The 14,769-nt window shown below is 53.5% G+C and overlaps 2 protein-coding genes across 2 annotated transcripts; both read left to right on the plus strand.

Annotated features, from left to right (window-relative positions):
• Positions 1-76: 76 nt before the first annotated feature.
• LOC148424163 (uncharacterized) lies at positions 77-3,227 on the plus strand. The gene is made up of 10 exons (XM_088413149.1): positions 77-303; positions 431-575; positions 667-980; positions 1,149-1,347; positions 1,437-1,553; positions 1,673-1,812; positions 1,898-2,092; positions 2,172-2,404; positions 2,491-2,709; positions 2,818-3,227. Exons 1-10 carry the CDS (start codon positions 77-79, stop codon positions 3,225-3,227), a joined length of 2,199 nt encoding a protein of 732 aa, XP_088269275.1.
• Positions 3,228-6,775: 3,548 nt separating this feature from the next.
• Positions 6,776-7,765, plus strand: LOC148424164 (uncharacterized). Its single transcript, XM_088413150.1, has 2 exons — positions 6,776-6,968; positions 7,157-7,765. The coding sequence occupies exons 1-2, from the start codon at positions 6,810-6,812 to the stop codon at positions 7,763-7,765; spliced, it is 768 nt and encodes a 255-aa protein (XP_088269276.1). The 5' UTR covers positions 6,776-6,809.
• The last annotated feature ends 7,004 nt before the right edge of the window (positions 7,766-14,769 follow it).

Raw genomic sequence — 14,769 nt, forward strand, 5'->3', positions numbered from 1 at the left:
GTCTACCCAACCGGGCCTACGTCTACTGCCGGCGCTGTCGCAAGCCCCAAGATAAGCTCTCCGTTCACCCAGCCGCATGCGGATGCTGCAGGCGCTAAAGGACCGGGACTTCTACATCTTGAACGAGCCGGAAGACTCCGGCATGCTTCCGGAGGGTGAGGATGCTGCCACTGGGGGCGTCTCCGCTCCGGCCCCCCCCGGTGACCCGGCGTCCAAAAGGAAGAGAGGCGACGATGAGCTTTCCACCACCTCTTCCTCCAGCCAGGAGCATGACGACAGGGCCAATGATCCTTCCTGGAGCAAGTGAGTACATTGAAAGCAATGAAAAGTCAAAGTATGAAACGTTGTTACAAGTCGTATTTATTTATTTATTTGTGTTCTTTTCATTTTTTTCCTCCTTCCCCCTTGCTCTCGCTCCGTCGCTTTACAGGAGACGCCGCGGCAGCCGGGCGAGCGTGAGGACGAACATGCAGGAAGCTGGGCTGTATGAGAAATTCGGTGAAGACTGTCCTCTCATCTGCAATTTCAAGGAGTACCTGAAACACAGCGTGCGTTTGGAAAATTGCCAGCAGGAGGTAAAACTTCTTCCGCAGAGTAATGTGTGCCTTCTCCAGTCGAATCGCCATCGAATGTTTCACTGGTTGCGTTTTCTCCCATCACCTCTAGGTGGACAACGTAGCACGCTTCCTGAAGTACCTGCAACCGGACAAGACTGTGCCAGACACCAGCTTTTTGACCAAGAGCAAAGAGACCGCGGAATACTTCACGGGTCTGAGGCGCACAGGCATGGCGGCGCCAAGCGTTGCCAACTACATCAGGAGTATGATGCGCTTTGTGGAGTTCCTTTACAGGGAGGACGCGCCCGAGAACACGCCGCAGGCCGACGAACAGAGGAGCCATGTGTCTGCGTACCGGAATTGTCTGGCCACTTTGTCCAGGACGATTCGTGAGGCCACCAGCAAAAGACACCGCAGCATCGAGTAAGTTTCCCTGATTGCATTCACAAGAGGTGTGTGGCATTAAACAGTGTGCGCGCGAGCGCGCGTCTGCGTCTGCGTGTGTGTGTGTGTGTGTGTGTGTGGGGGGGGGCATTAATTATCATGAATTCGACAATCATTAATCCCTGGCTTGTTCCTCACATACAACAGCGTGACGCGGGGCTCCAAGACAGTGCGGGAGTGCCAGGCGATCCTGCGCGTGGCCAAGGAGGCGTTCCTTGCCACGCACAGACAGTTAGGAAAAGATGTGGCCCTGAGCGAGAAGGACAGAACCATGTACCGGTACTACTGCGAAGCCGTGCTGGTGCTGAGGCATTTCCAGTGCCCGCGCGCAGTGGAAGGAATGATGGTGAGTGAGCTGACGTGATTTTTTTTTTTTTTTTTTAAATACCATTGCTTTGGTGGGCATGTTTGACTCCGTTTTTCTATTTGTCTCAGGCAAACGAGTGGGTCAATCGCCAACCCGCGGGTGGAAGGGTCCTTGTTGGGGTCAGCGAGCACAAGACTCCAACCTTGCAAACGGCCACCTTCGCGCTCACTCCTGAGGAAGACGATGTAAGTCTTTTGTTCTTTCAGCCTCATTTGCAAGCGGGGTCCAGGCAAACGGACACGGGTACAGCAACTGCCGCCGTTAATTGTTTGACAGTCAGGTAATGAACATTGTGTTTACACAGTGGCTGCAGCGGTACTACCAGTGGATCAGGCCCCAATGTGTGTCCGCCAGCACCTCGGAGGAAAATGGCCGCTTCTTCGTCACGGCCTGCGGGAAACCCGTCAGCTGCGTGGCAACTGACCTCGCCCGGCTGCACGAATAGTGAGTACATGAACTTGTGGATCCGAGCGTTGCCGCAAACAAGCCCGCATCGCCGTTGACATTGCCGTCGCCTTTTCTTCCCCAGCCACAAAGTCAAGGTTTCCACTAGCCAGGAGGTGCGCCGGGCTGTCGAGAACGAGGCGGCCGTTGCCTTTTCCGAGAGGCAGCTGCAGGAGGTCAGGCAATATTTGGCCTACCCCACTGCAGTCGGTGGACAGCAGAGGATGCAGGGTCCCGCCTCTGTGGTCCAGGCGGCCATTTTGCTAGACCGGCTGGCCGGGTGAGTTTTCCAGACCAGCGCCATGGCGAGAGCACTGCACGAGCAACGTTTTAAAGCACATCGCCTCTTTGCTTTACAGTGACTTGCCGCCAAGCAGGCCACCCTCCGTGGAAGCGGGGACATCTGCGCAGGAAGCGGGGACGTCTGCACAGGAAGCTGAATTAGCCCGCTTCATCCGCTGCTTCCCCGTGACCATTGATGGGAAGGCGCCAGGAAAGTGGGACATGGTCAGGGCTGGCTTCTCCAAAGACAAGGTGTTCTACGACAAGTGGCGGGCTTGTCAAAGATGCCAACGCCGGGACTACATCCTGTGTAAGTATGGCATTGGACGTGGAAGCAATGCTGTTATCTTTCCGTGTTGTCGGGGCAAACAGCTTAAAGTTCACGTTTCTTTTCAGCCCAATTTTGTCAGAAGAGGCCGACCCTGGAGCAGGTGGCGAGGCAGATCAGGAGGGCGGGCTGGACGTCTAACCATCCGGACGCAGAATCCGTTCACAACGGATGGAAGCCGCCCTCCAGGCTGATGGTAGAGACCGACTCGCGGATTGCGGCGTTGGTTTCGGGTCAGCGCTGGAAGGGTCTCGTCATCAAGGACTTCCTTGGGGACAAACACCTGGGTAAGATGGCGCCCCCCCCCCCCCCCCCCCCCCCCCCCCCCCGCCTCTCTCCTCGGGAGCAGCATTATTTGGCTAGATCTCATTGTGGAGTTCCCCTCTTGTCTACAGGTGTGGTCGCATCGAAGCCCTTTTTTAAAGGCGATGTGGTTTGCGACTACCACGGCCCAATCATTTCAAATGAGGAAGGACTGCGGATGATGGAGGACCCCGACATCCAACCTGGATACTTGTTTTTCTTCAAAGGAGGCGGCAAGCCAATCTGCATCGATGCTCAGACGTTCCCTTGCCCATGTCACCCAGGACAACAAACGTACGGGCGCCTCATCAACCATTCCAGGAAGCGCGCCAACCTTAAGCCGTGCCAATGTCTGCTCACGGTTGACGGCGAGGAACGCTACTGTATCCTGTTCAAGGCAATGAGGGACATTACAGTGGATGAAGAACTGCTCTTTGACTATGGGGTTCAAAGGAAATCTTTTAAGGGGGAAGGACTTGACCTGGAGTGGCTCGATAGCTAATGGTAAATAGTCTGTGTGTGTATATATGTAAAAATGTATGTATATATATATATATATATATATATATATCTACACTTTTTTTCCCACTGTACAAGCACATGTCTTTTTTTTTTTTCTTAATAAAGGCATGCGTATTTTGGTGTACATTCTATAATTGCCTCTTGCCAATAAAAGACTATACTTTCTTTCCCAGCAAACCATCACCTTCTTTCTTTCGTCGGTTTTGTTTTTATTTTATTTATTTATTTTTTTAATAAAGGCATGAACATTTTGGTGTACGTTCTATACCTAGTGCCTTTTGCCAATAAAAACCGGCACGTTCTTTCCCAGCAGTCCGTCACCGTCTTTCTTTCAATTCCAGCAATCTTGAAAGTGATCAGTGTGGTAGTTATTCTCTTCTTACATGATGGGAGACGACTGAGTGGTACCTATTCAACCAGGGAGGATTTGTCGTGCCAGGAGCGTCAATGGACGAAATACTGCAGTCGAAGAAAAAAATAAATATTTCTGCATATACATGTATGTATGTATGTATGTATGTATGTATGTATGCGGAAATATTTAATTTTTTCCTCGAGTGCAGTATTACGTACAGTATTAAGATAATATATATATATATATATATATATATATATATATATATATATATATATATATATATATGTGTGTGTGTGTGATGCGTGTGCGTTTGTAGCCAAAGAAAAAAAAAAAACATGTACCTACACGTCTACATATGTCAACGTATACATACATAAATACATAAATATGCAAGGCTCGCTTTGTTGCCCTCTTGCCGACAAATTCGGTAGGGCCGCGGCGGCCCCGGCAAAGTTTTGCATTGTACCGTAGAGGATCAGTGTCACATGAACTACGACAGTTATGCGTATAAAGTGCCCGACGTACACGTGTGACGCAAAAAAAAGCTGTACGTATAGCGAGAGAACGTGTAAATGCATGAAGTTGGGTTTTTTGTTCCCCCCTACAATGTATATATATATATATATATATATATATATATATATATATATATATATATATATATATATATATATATATATGCACACACATATTTATATATACATTTATTTATATAAATATATGCATATAAAGTGCCCGCATACACGTGTGACAAAAAAAAGAGCTGATACCTGATTCCAGGTTCACCGTGGGATCGAGCATCATCCCTACAATTGCCTTGACAGGATTTATCCCATTGAAGAAAGTAAAATGCTTTAAAAATATTTTTTTGTGTTTATTACAGTGTCTAGAACATGTAGCTATTATGGAAAATGTGCCTTGCAGTTTATTTAGAGCTTGTTTTGTGAGTGTTGCAACATTAAAACATTGCGTGAATGTGGTAGCCAAAACACCCCTGTTTTGAGGGGAACTTCAACTAAAATTTTCCCAATATAACTTTAAACACACAACTACATTTATCCCTTAGCGTGACATTGCATTACATATATTATGAACGGGAATCTAATTTGCAAAAATATAGTGCCATATCTGATCTTTTTCATTTACTTTGGATGATTTTTAATATGGCGGCCACTCGGACCATGTCTCTCACCCAGTAGGCATATGTTGCTATGATCCTGTGATGCTTTGAACCTGTTGGCTTTGTCTTTGCTGTTTTGGACTTTGTTGTATGAGTTTTGTGATGGCATGTCGAAGAGTAGAGATCTCCACTAGCTCAGCAACGTGTGGTTTCTTAACTACCTTCAACACTCCTGTTTTTTTTTTCTTCTGTGTTTTCCCATCGTCACAGAAAGAAGGACTTTCTAAAAAAGAAATTCTGTTTGTGCATGTCCCTTGTCTTGGCTGTTGATAAGGAAATCTTCCTAGCAATGGTCACAATTCACCAATTCAGTCTGTGAATTTGGAACAGCCGCTAACGATCAGCAATGCAAGGCGTCGTTGGAGGCTACATGCAATCCGGCAATTCCTGTTCAAATTATAATCAGGTCACAAATTGGCCATTGTGTGACCGGTGGAATGAGTCACTAGGTTACCTCAGGGCAATGTGTAAGCACTTCATAGGATAAGTAGGGTTGTCTGTCTGTGAATTTGGAACAGCCGCTAACGATCAGCAATGCAAGGCGTCGTTGGAGGCTACATGCAATCCGGCAATTCCTGTTCAAATTGAAATCAGGTCACAAATTGGCCATTGTGTGACCAGTGAATGAGTTCACACTACAGGAAATTCTGCTCCCCCTCTCTTTCAGAGTTGCACCACTACAACCCTTCTGTAAAAACTTACAAAAACAAAAAAACATTGAAAACACTTCATTTTCTTCTCCAATTGGCCTCCTACAACATCTGAATGGTTGAAAATTTTTTTGAGTGTGTTTTTCTAAATTTGGCTTTTCCAAGGTTAAATACATATATATATATATATATATATATATATATATATATATATATATATATATATATATATATATATATATATATATATATATATATATATATATATATATATATATATATATATGTATGTGTGATGCGTGTGCCTTTGTAGCCAAACAAAAAAAAAAACATGTACCTACACGTCTACATATGTCAACGTATACATACATAAATACATATACTTACACATAAATATGCAAGGCTCGCTTTGTTGCCCTCTTGCGGACAATCTCAGTAATGCCGGGGCGGCCCCGGCAAAGTTTTGTATTGTACTATTGTACTTTTGTATTGAGGATCAGTGTCACAAGAACTACTACAGTTATGCGTATAAAGTGCCCGACGTACACGTGTGACGCACGCACACACTCATATATATATATAAATATATATATATATATATATATATATATATATATATATATATATATATATATATATATATATATATATATATATATATATATATATATATATATATATATATATATATATATATATACACACACATATATTTATATATAGGCTACATATATTTATCTAAATATATGCATATAAAGTGCCCGACGTACACGTGTGACCAAAAAAAAGCTGTACGTATAGCGAGAGGACATGTAAATGTATGAAATTGGGATTTTTTATTCCCTGCAAAATGTAACGACAGATTTCAGAGGCCAAATTATTGTGACGACACGACAAACATGGCCGTTCTCTTGTACAGCGCCGTTCTTCCTTCGGCACTCACAGGGGTTCACACTAACTAGTCCGGGGATCGAACCCACGCCCTCTTGGCTGGGGGGGGGGAGCACTGTTCCACCTAGCCATGCCGCCGGGAACTTGTGTAGCACCTCTGCAATAACACCTTCGCGATAACAACGGGACGGTTGGAATATATTCCACGTCAAACAAACCAAGTCAACGAAAGAGAGAAAACTAAAATGAGAACACTTAAGCGGCGGTGGTGGGCGTTCCAGGCACGCGACGTTATGTGTGGGTGGGATGGGGGAGCGGGGGGGGGGGGCGGGGGGGTGTTTAAGGAGGGGCGCTGTTTAAGAAGGCTCTCCCGAAAAGCCTCCGGCGATTAAGCGTCAGAGCGCTCTTGGCCATCCGTAGAGAGCAAGCCATTTTTTTTCCCTCTCTCTCTCCATTTTTGTTTTTTCGAACGACGCCGCCGAAATGGAGCGCGGTGCGAGGGGACATCGACGCCGGCGCTCATTCGCTGAGCCGACCTGGGGTAGACCGCGCGACGCCCCCCGGGATGAGCTGCCGTCCCGGCGCATGAGCCCACCGGCGACACCGTGGCTCCGCCGGAGGGAGGACGGTCAACAAAGACGAGTAAGTTGCGACTCGCCGCGCGCCCAAATTGACGCGGCCCGGAGCCTCTCCACCCGCGGCCCTTGGCAGCACCAGCGGGGGGTGCGAGAATGGGGGAGAGGAACCCCCACCTCCAGCCGGCAAATCCCTCGCGCCAAACCGCCTCGCTTTTGAAAAGCAACGCCATAATGTGGGCTCTCAACGCGCAGGGAATTTGGAGCGCCGCGGGGATCGCCGGCAGGCCGGAGGAGGCACCGGGCGGCGGGGGTGACAGGCTCCGGGCGGTGACCCGCCACCCCCGCTGCCGCGATAAGCTGCTGGCCTGGACGGTAGAGCCGCTCGGGGAGTGGCTCATCGTGGGCGACTCCAACCTGGCGCGGATCCCGGGCTTCAGAAATGCCGCCCTCCAGATCGACAGCTTCCCCGGCGCAACCTTCCGGCACCTGTCGGCCATCCTGCACAAGTGCGCGCCCTCCGAACGGGTGGAAGCGGTCATCCTGGCGGCGGGCATCAACCACCGGAGCCAGGCCGCCTACCCCACGGCGGTCGAACAACTGCAGCAAGCGCGAAGGGCGGCCCGCGCCTCTTTCCCCCGGGCCAGAATAGCGGTGCCGCTCATCAACTTCTGCCAAGCCCTCCCCGAGAGGGAACGGCACACGCTGACCGAACTGAACACTTACATCCGCAGCAATTGCACCTACATTCGGCAGTTGCCCGCCCGGGACTTCCGCACGGGGGCGGACCGGGTGCACTGGACGACGGAGACGGCCCGCCGCATGCTGGAGCACTGGGAGGGCTTCCTGGACCGCCGGCGCTGACGAGTCGGCCGGCCGGGCGAGGGCCTCCTCGCGTCCAGAGGGGTAAGTGCCGCGTCGCCCGCCAAACAGCACAACGCTTTCCACCCCATGGGCGCACGCTGACCTTTGCTCCCACGTGTGCCCCACGCGCCCGCCGCAGTGATGCTGATGCTGCGGAGCGGGGGACCAGGATCGGCCGTCCGGCAAAAGGGATGCCCCCGCCTGAAGGACAGCCTGCCGTCTTGGAACGCCGCCGACGGGCCGCGTCCACCGCCTATTCCGGCCGGCCGCACGGCTCGCAAGCGGGGCGGACGAGGCCCGCAAAAAGAGAGGACGTTGGGGACGACAGCAGCACGCGCGCAACACGTAACATGTCAATAAAGAACACAAACAAAGGTTGCCAAATTACAAGTGCTGTCTGTCCGTCTGTCGGTCCGTCGGCGTTCATTCGCGCAGCGTGTGCCGTGAGCCGTGAGCCGTGAGCGAAGCGCAGCCAAACGGAGGAGCAGGAGAAGCAAACAGCAACACCGCCAGTTTGGATTGCGATGCGGATGCTTCAGCGGTGGATGGTGGGTCATTTTGGGATGCGTGTGCGTTTGTATCCAAATAAAAACATGTACCTACACGCCCACATTTGTCAATGGATACATACATATATACATATACATACACATAAAAATGAAAGGCTCGCTTTGTTGCCCTCTTGCGGACAAGCTCGGTAATGCCGGGGCGGCCCCGGCAAAGTTTTGTATTGTACTATTGTACTTTTGTATTGAGGATCAGTGTCACAAGAACTGCTACAGTTATGCGTATAAAGTGCCCGACGTACACGTGTGACGCAAAAAAAAAGCTGTACGTAAAGCGAGAGAACGTGTAAATGTATGAAATTGGGATTTTTATTTCCCCCTACAATATTTAACGAAAGATGTCAGAGGCCAAATTATTGTGACGTCACGACAAACATGGCCGTTCCCAACACTACGTCACAACAGCTACGACAGTTATATATACACGCACACACTCATATATTGATATATATATATATATATATATATATATATATATATATATATATATATATATATATATATATATATATATATATATATATATATATATATATATATATATATACATACATTTATTTATGTAAATATAAGCATATAAAGTGTCCGCATACACGTGTGACAAAAAAAAGAGCTGATACCTGATTCCAGGTTCACCGTGGGATCGAGCATCATCCCTACAATTGCCTTGACAGGATTTATCCCATTGAAGAAAGTAAAATGCTTTAAAAATATTTTTTTGTGTTTATTACAGTGTCTAGAACATGTAGCTATTATGGAAAATGTGCGAAACTGTACGTATAGCGAGAGGACATGTAAATGTATGAAATTGGGATTTTTTTATTCCCTGCAAAATGTAACGACAGAATTTAGAGGCCAAATTATTGTGACGACACGACAATTATGGCCGTTCACTTGTACAGCGCCGTTCTTCCTTCGGCACTCACAGGGATTCAATTTGACTAGTCGGGGGATCGAACCCGGGCCCTCTCGGCCGGGGGGTGGAGCACTACTCCACCGAGCAATGTCGCCGCGACTTGGATAGCACCTCTGCAATGACAGCTTCGAGCCCCAGACTCTTAGCCTAGCGTGTCCGGCTACTGCGCCCCGCTACTGCGCGTGCGCAACTGTCAGCCTTTTTTTTTTTTTTTTTTTTTTTTTTTAAGGCAAATAGTCCCCCCGCCCGTATCTCCCGAACGCAGCATCGCACACCCGTAAAACCCGGGTTCATCGGAACCGGCTCGGCCTCCCGGACGCGACGCTGCCACCCCCGTCCCTCTCGCTCCTTCCTGCGAGGAGATACGCCATGACACCCGGAACGCCCACTTGCGGCGGGCGCAGCGGCTCGCCGGCCGCAGATTTGGAATCCGGGTGGGATCCTGCTCCGCTTTTGTGCCGCTCTCGTCCACCTGCCGCACTTCCTCGGGACGTCTCCCGCTCCTGCGCGTGCGCAACTGTGAGCCTTTTTCTTTTTTATTTAAGGCAACAAGTCCCCCCGCCCGTATCTCCCGAACGCAGCATCGCCGACCCGTAAAACCCGGGTTCATCGGAACCGGCTCGGCCTCCCGGACGCGACGGTGCCACCCCCGTCCCTCTCGCTCCTTCCTGCGAGGAGATACGCCATGACACCCGGAACGCCCACTTGCGGCCGGCGCAGCGGCTCGCCGACCGCAGATTTGGAATCCGGGTGGGATCCTGCTCCGCTTTTGTGCCGCTCTCGACCACCTGCCGCCCTTCCTCGGGACGTCTCCCGCTCCTGCGCGTGCGCAACTGTGAGCCTTTTTCTTTTTTTTTTTTAAGGCAACAAGTGCCCCCGCCCGTATCTCCCGAACGCAGCATCGCCGACCCGTAAAACCCGGGTTCATCGGAACCGGCTCGGCCTCCCGGACGCGACGGTGCCAGCCCCGTCCCTCTCGCTCCTTCCTGCGAGGAGATACGCCATGACACCCGGAACGCCCACTTGCGGCCGGCGCAGCGGCGCGCCGACCGCAGATTTGGAATCCGGGTGGGATCCTGCTCCGCTTTTGTGCCGCTCTCGACCACCTGCCGCCCTTCCTCGGGACGTCTCCCGCTCCTGCGCGTGCGCAACTGTGAGCCTTTTTCTTTTTTTTTTTTAAGGCAACAAGTGCCCCCGCCCGTATCTCCCGAACGCAGCATCGCCGACCCGTAAAACCCGGGTTCATCGGAACCGGCTCGGCCTCCCGGACGCGCCGGTGCCACCCCCGTCCCTCTCGCTCCTTCCTGCGAGGAGGTCACGGACGATATCCGCCTGAGACGTCGGCCCTCCTGCCGCGAGGTTCGCTTTGGCGCCGTCTGGCGGACACTGCGCGTATACAACACAGTGCTGAGGGACCGTCACTTGTGCCTCGATCTCCGAAATCTCCTCTTTTTTTTCGCCAATAAGTGTCCAAATTCGGTCAAAGTCCGACAGACGGGCTCTCCCGGGCACCAAATTTGCCAGTGCCAAACCTCAACCTTCTTTGCTGCGAGTGGCCTTGAGCCCGATGGTGAGGTGCAATAAAACACATGTGGTGTAGGGCCCATGACACCCGGAACGCCCACTTGCGGCGGGCGCAGCGGCTCGCCGACCGCGGATTTGGAATCCGGGTGGAATCCTACCCCGCTTTTGTGCCGCTCTCGTCCACCTGCCGCCCTTCCTCGGGACGTGTCCCGCTACTGCGCCCCGCTACTGCGCGTGCGCAACTGTCAGCCTTTTTTTTTTTTTTAAGGCAAATAGTCCCCCCGCCCGTATCTCCCGAACGCAGCATCGCACACCCGTAAAATCGGGTTCATCGGAACCGGCTCGGCCTCCCGGACGCGACGGTGCCACCCCCGTCCCTCTCGCTCCTTGCTGCGAGGAGATACGCCATGACCCCCGAAACACCCACTTGCGGCCGGGGCAGCGGCTCGCCGACCGCAGATTTGGAATCCGGGTGGAATCCTACCCCGCTTTTATGCCGCTCTCGTCCACCTGCCGCCCTTCCTTGGGACGTGTCCATCTCCTGCGCATGCGCAACTGTCAGCCTTTTTTTTTTTTTAAGGCAAATAGTCCCCCCGCCCGTATCTCCCGAACGCAGCATCGCCGACCCGTGAAACCCGGGATCATCGGAACCGGCTCGGCGTCCCGGACGCGACGGTGCCACCCCCGTCCCTCTCGCTCCTTCCTGCGAGGAGATACGCCATGACACCCGGAACGCCCACTTGCGGCGGGCGCAGCGGCTCGCCGATCGCGGATTTGGAATCCGGGTGGAATTCTACCCCGCTTTTATGCCACTCTTGTCCACCTGCCGCCCTTCCTTGGGACGTGTCCATCTCCTGCGCATGCGCAACTGGGAGCCTTTTTTTTTTTTCAAGGCAACAAGTCCCCCCGCCCGTATCTCCCGAACGCAGCATCGCACACCCGTAAAACCCGGGATCATCGGAACCGGCTCGGCCTCCCGGACGCGACGCTGCCACCCCCGTCCCTCTCGCTCCTTGCTGCGAGGAGATACGCCACGACCCCCGAAACACCCACTTGCGGCCGGGGCAGCGGCTCGCCGACCGCAGATTTGGAATCCGGGTGGAATCCTACCCCGCTTTTGTGCCGCTCTCGTCCACCTGCCGCCCTTCCTCGGGACGTGTCCCGCTACTGCGCCCCGCTACTGCGCGTGCGCAACTGTCAGCCTTTTTTTTTTTTTAAGGCAAATAGTCCCCCCGCCCGTATCTCCCGAACGCAGCATCGCACACCCGTAAAATCGGGTTCATCGGAACCGGCTCGGCCTCCCGGACGCGACGGTGCCACCCCCGTCCCTCTCGCTCCTTGCTGCGAGGAGATACGCCATGACCCCCGAAACACCCACTTGCGGCCGGCGCAGCGGCTCGCCGACCGCAGATTTGGAATCCGGGTGGAATCCTACCCCGCTTTTATGCGGCTCTCGTCCACCTGCCGCCCTTCCTTCTTAGATGTCGCGTCCGAGACATCTTCAAAAACTTCCCTATTTCCTGCTGATCCAGCAGCCTTCTCCCAGGGCTCGCAAGGCTCGTTTTTGCGCCCTCTTTTACCCTATTTGGCTTTTGCTCGTTCTCATTAAAGGCATGGATGTTTGGTTGTGCATTTTATTATGATTGCAACATTCATTCAATGTATGTGTGTGCAATTGTGGCTTTTTTTTTTAACGCAAAAGGTCCCGAGTTCCCCCCCCCCCCCCCCCCCCCCACACACACACACACACACACTAGCACACCCTGCCGAACTTTCTCTCCCCTTGCGAGTGCTCCGCGGGCCTGCGCGTGCGCAACTGTGAGCCTTTTTTTTTAAGCCAACAAGTCCCCCCCGCCCGTATCTCCCGAACGCAGCATCGCACACCCGTGTCCCGCTACTGCGCGTGCGCAACTGTCAGCCTTTTTTTTTTTTTTTTTTTTTTTTAAGGCAAATAGTCCCCCCGCCCGTATCTCCCGAACGCAGCATCGCACACCCGTAAAACCCGGGTTCATCGGAACCGGCTCGGCCTCCCGGACGCGACGCTGCCACCCCCGTCCCTCTCGCTCCTTCCTGCGAGGAGATACGCCATGACACCCGGAACGCCCACTTGCGGCGGGCGCAGCGGCTCGCCGGCCGCAGATTTGGAATCCGGGTGGGATCCTGCTCCGCTTTTGTGCCGCTCTCGTCCACCTGCCGCACTTCCTCGGGACGTCTCCCGCTCCTGCGCGTGCGCAACTGTGAGCCTTTTTCTTTTTTATTTAAGGCAACAAGTCCCCCCGCCCGTATCTCCCGAACGCAGCATCGCCGACCCGTAAAACCCGGGTTCATCGGAACCGGCTCGGCCTCCCGGACGCGACGGTGCCACCCCCGTCCCTCTCGCTCCTTCCTGCGAGGAGATACGCCATGACACCCGGAACGCCCACTTGCGGCCGGCGCAGCGGCTCGCCGACCGCAGATTTGGAATCCGGGTGGGATCCTGCTCCGCTTTTGTGCCGCTCTCGACCACCTGCCGCCCTTCCTCGGGACGTCTCCCGCTCCTGCGCGTGCGCAACTGTGAGCCTTTTTCTTTTTTTTTTTTAAGGCAACAAGTGCCCCCGCCCGTATCTCCCGAACGCAGCATCGCCGACCCGTAAAACCCGGGTTCATCGGAACCGGCTCGGCCTCCCGGACGCGACGGTGCCAGCCCCGTCCCTCTCGCTCCTTCCTGCGAGGAGATACGCCATGACACCCGGAACGCCCACTTGCGGCCGGCGCAGCGGCGCGCCGACCGCAGATTTGGAATCCGGGTGGGATCCTGCTCCGCTTTTGTGCCGCTCTCGACCACCTGCCGCCCTTCCTCGGGACGTCTCCCGCTCCTGCGCGTGCGCAACTGTGAGCCTTTTTCTTTTTTTTTTTTAAGGCAACAAGTGCCCCCGCCCGTATCTCCCGAACGCAGCATCGCCGACCCGTAAAACCCGGGTTCATCGGAACCGGCTCGGCCTCCCGGACGCGCCGGTGCCACCCCCGTCCCTCTCGCTCCTTCCTGCGAGGAGGTCACGGACGATATCCGCCTGAGACGTCGGCCCTCCTGCCGCGAGGTTCGCTTTGGCGCCGTCTGGCGGACACTGCGCGTATACAACACAGTGCTGAGGGACCGTCACTTGTGCCTCGATCTCCGAAATCTCCTCTTTTTTTTCGCCAATAAGTGTCCAAATTCGGTCAAAGTCCGACAGACGGGCTCTCCCGGGCACCAAATTTGCCAGTGCCAAACCTCAACCTTCTTTGCTGCGAGTGGCCTTGAGCCCGATGGTGAGGTGCAATAAAACACATGTGGTGTAGGGCCCATGACACCCGGAACGCCCACTTGCGGCGGGCGCAGCGGCTCGCCGACCGCGGATTTGGAATCCGGGTGGAATCCTACCCCGCTTTTGTGCCGCTCTCGTCCACCTGCCGCCCTTCCTCGGGACGTGTCCCGCTACTGCGCCCCGCTACTGCGCGTGCGCAACTGTCAGCCTTTTTTTTTTTTTAAGGCAAATAGTCCCCCCGCCCGTATCTCCCGAACGCAGCATCGCACACCCGTAAAATCGGGTTCATCGGAACCGGCTCGGCCTCCCGGACGCGACGGTGCCACCCCCGTCCCTCTCGCTCCTTGCTGCGAGGAGATACGCCATGACCCCCGAAACACCCACTTGCGGCCGGCGCAGCGGCTCGCCGACCGCAGATTTGGAATCCGGGTGGAATCCTACCCCGCTTTTATGCGGCTCTCGTCCACCTGCCGCCCTTCCTTGGGACGTGTCCATCTCCTGCGCATGCGCAACTGTCAGCCTTTTTTTTTTTTTAAGGCAAATAGTCCCCCCGCCCGTATCTCCCGAGCGCAGCATCGCACACCCGTAAAACCCGGGTTCATCGGAACCGGCTCGGCCTCCCGGACGCGACGGTGCCACCCCCGTCCCCCTCGCTCCTTGCTGCGAGGAGATACGCCACGACCCCCGAAACACCCACTTGCGGCCGGCGCAGCG

This window comes from Hippichthys cyanospilos, chromosome 4 (genome assembly GCF_059441005.1).
Source record: "Hippichthys cyanospilos isolate Australia breed blue-spotted pipefish chromosome 4, RoL_Hcya_1.0, whole genome shotgun sequence".
NCBI classification, from domain to species: domain Eukaryota; kingdom Metazoa; phylum Chordata; class Actinopteri; order Syngnathiformes; family Syngnathidae; genus Hippichthys; species Hippichthys cyanospilos.

What these genes read in the sequence shown, in the direction of transcription:
- LOC148424163 (XM_088413149.1), top strand. Translation starts at nt 77, where the DNA reads ATGCGGATGCTGCAGGCGCTAAAGGACCGGGACTTCTACATCTTGAAC. An exon ending in AATGATCCTTCCTGGAGCAA is followed by an intron (nt 304 to 430) that starts GTGAGTACATTG and finishes GTCGCTTTACAG; the next exon opens with GAGACGCCGCGGCAGCCGGG. An exon ending in AAAAGACACCGCAGCATCGA is followed by an intron (nt 981 to 1,148) that starts GTAAGTTTCCCT and finishes CACATACAACAG; the next exon opens with CGTGACGCGGGGCTCCAAGA.
- LOC148424164 (XM_088413150.1), top strand. Translation starts at nt 6,810, where the DNA reads ATGGAGCGCGGTGCGAGGGGACATCGACGCCGGCGCTCATTCGCTGAG. An exon ending in AGGACGGTCAACAAAGACGA is followed by an intron (nt 6,969 to 7,156) that starts GTAAGTTGCGAC and finishes CTCAACGCGCAG; the next exon opens with GGAATTTGGAGCGCCGCGGG.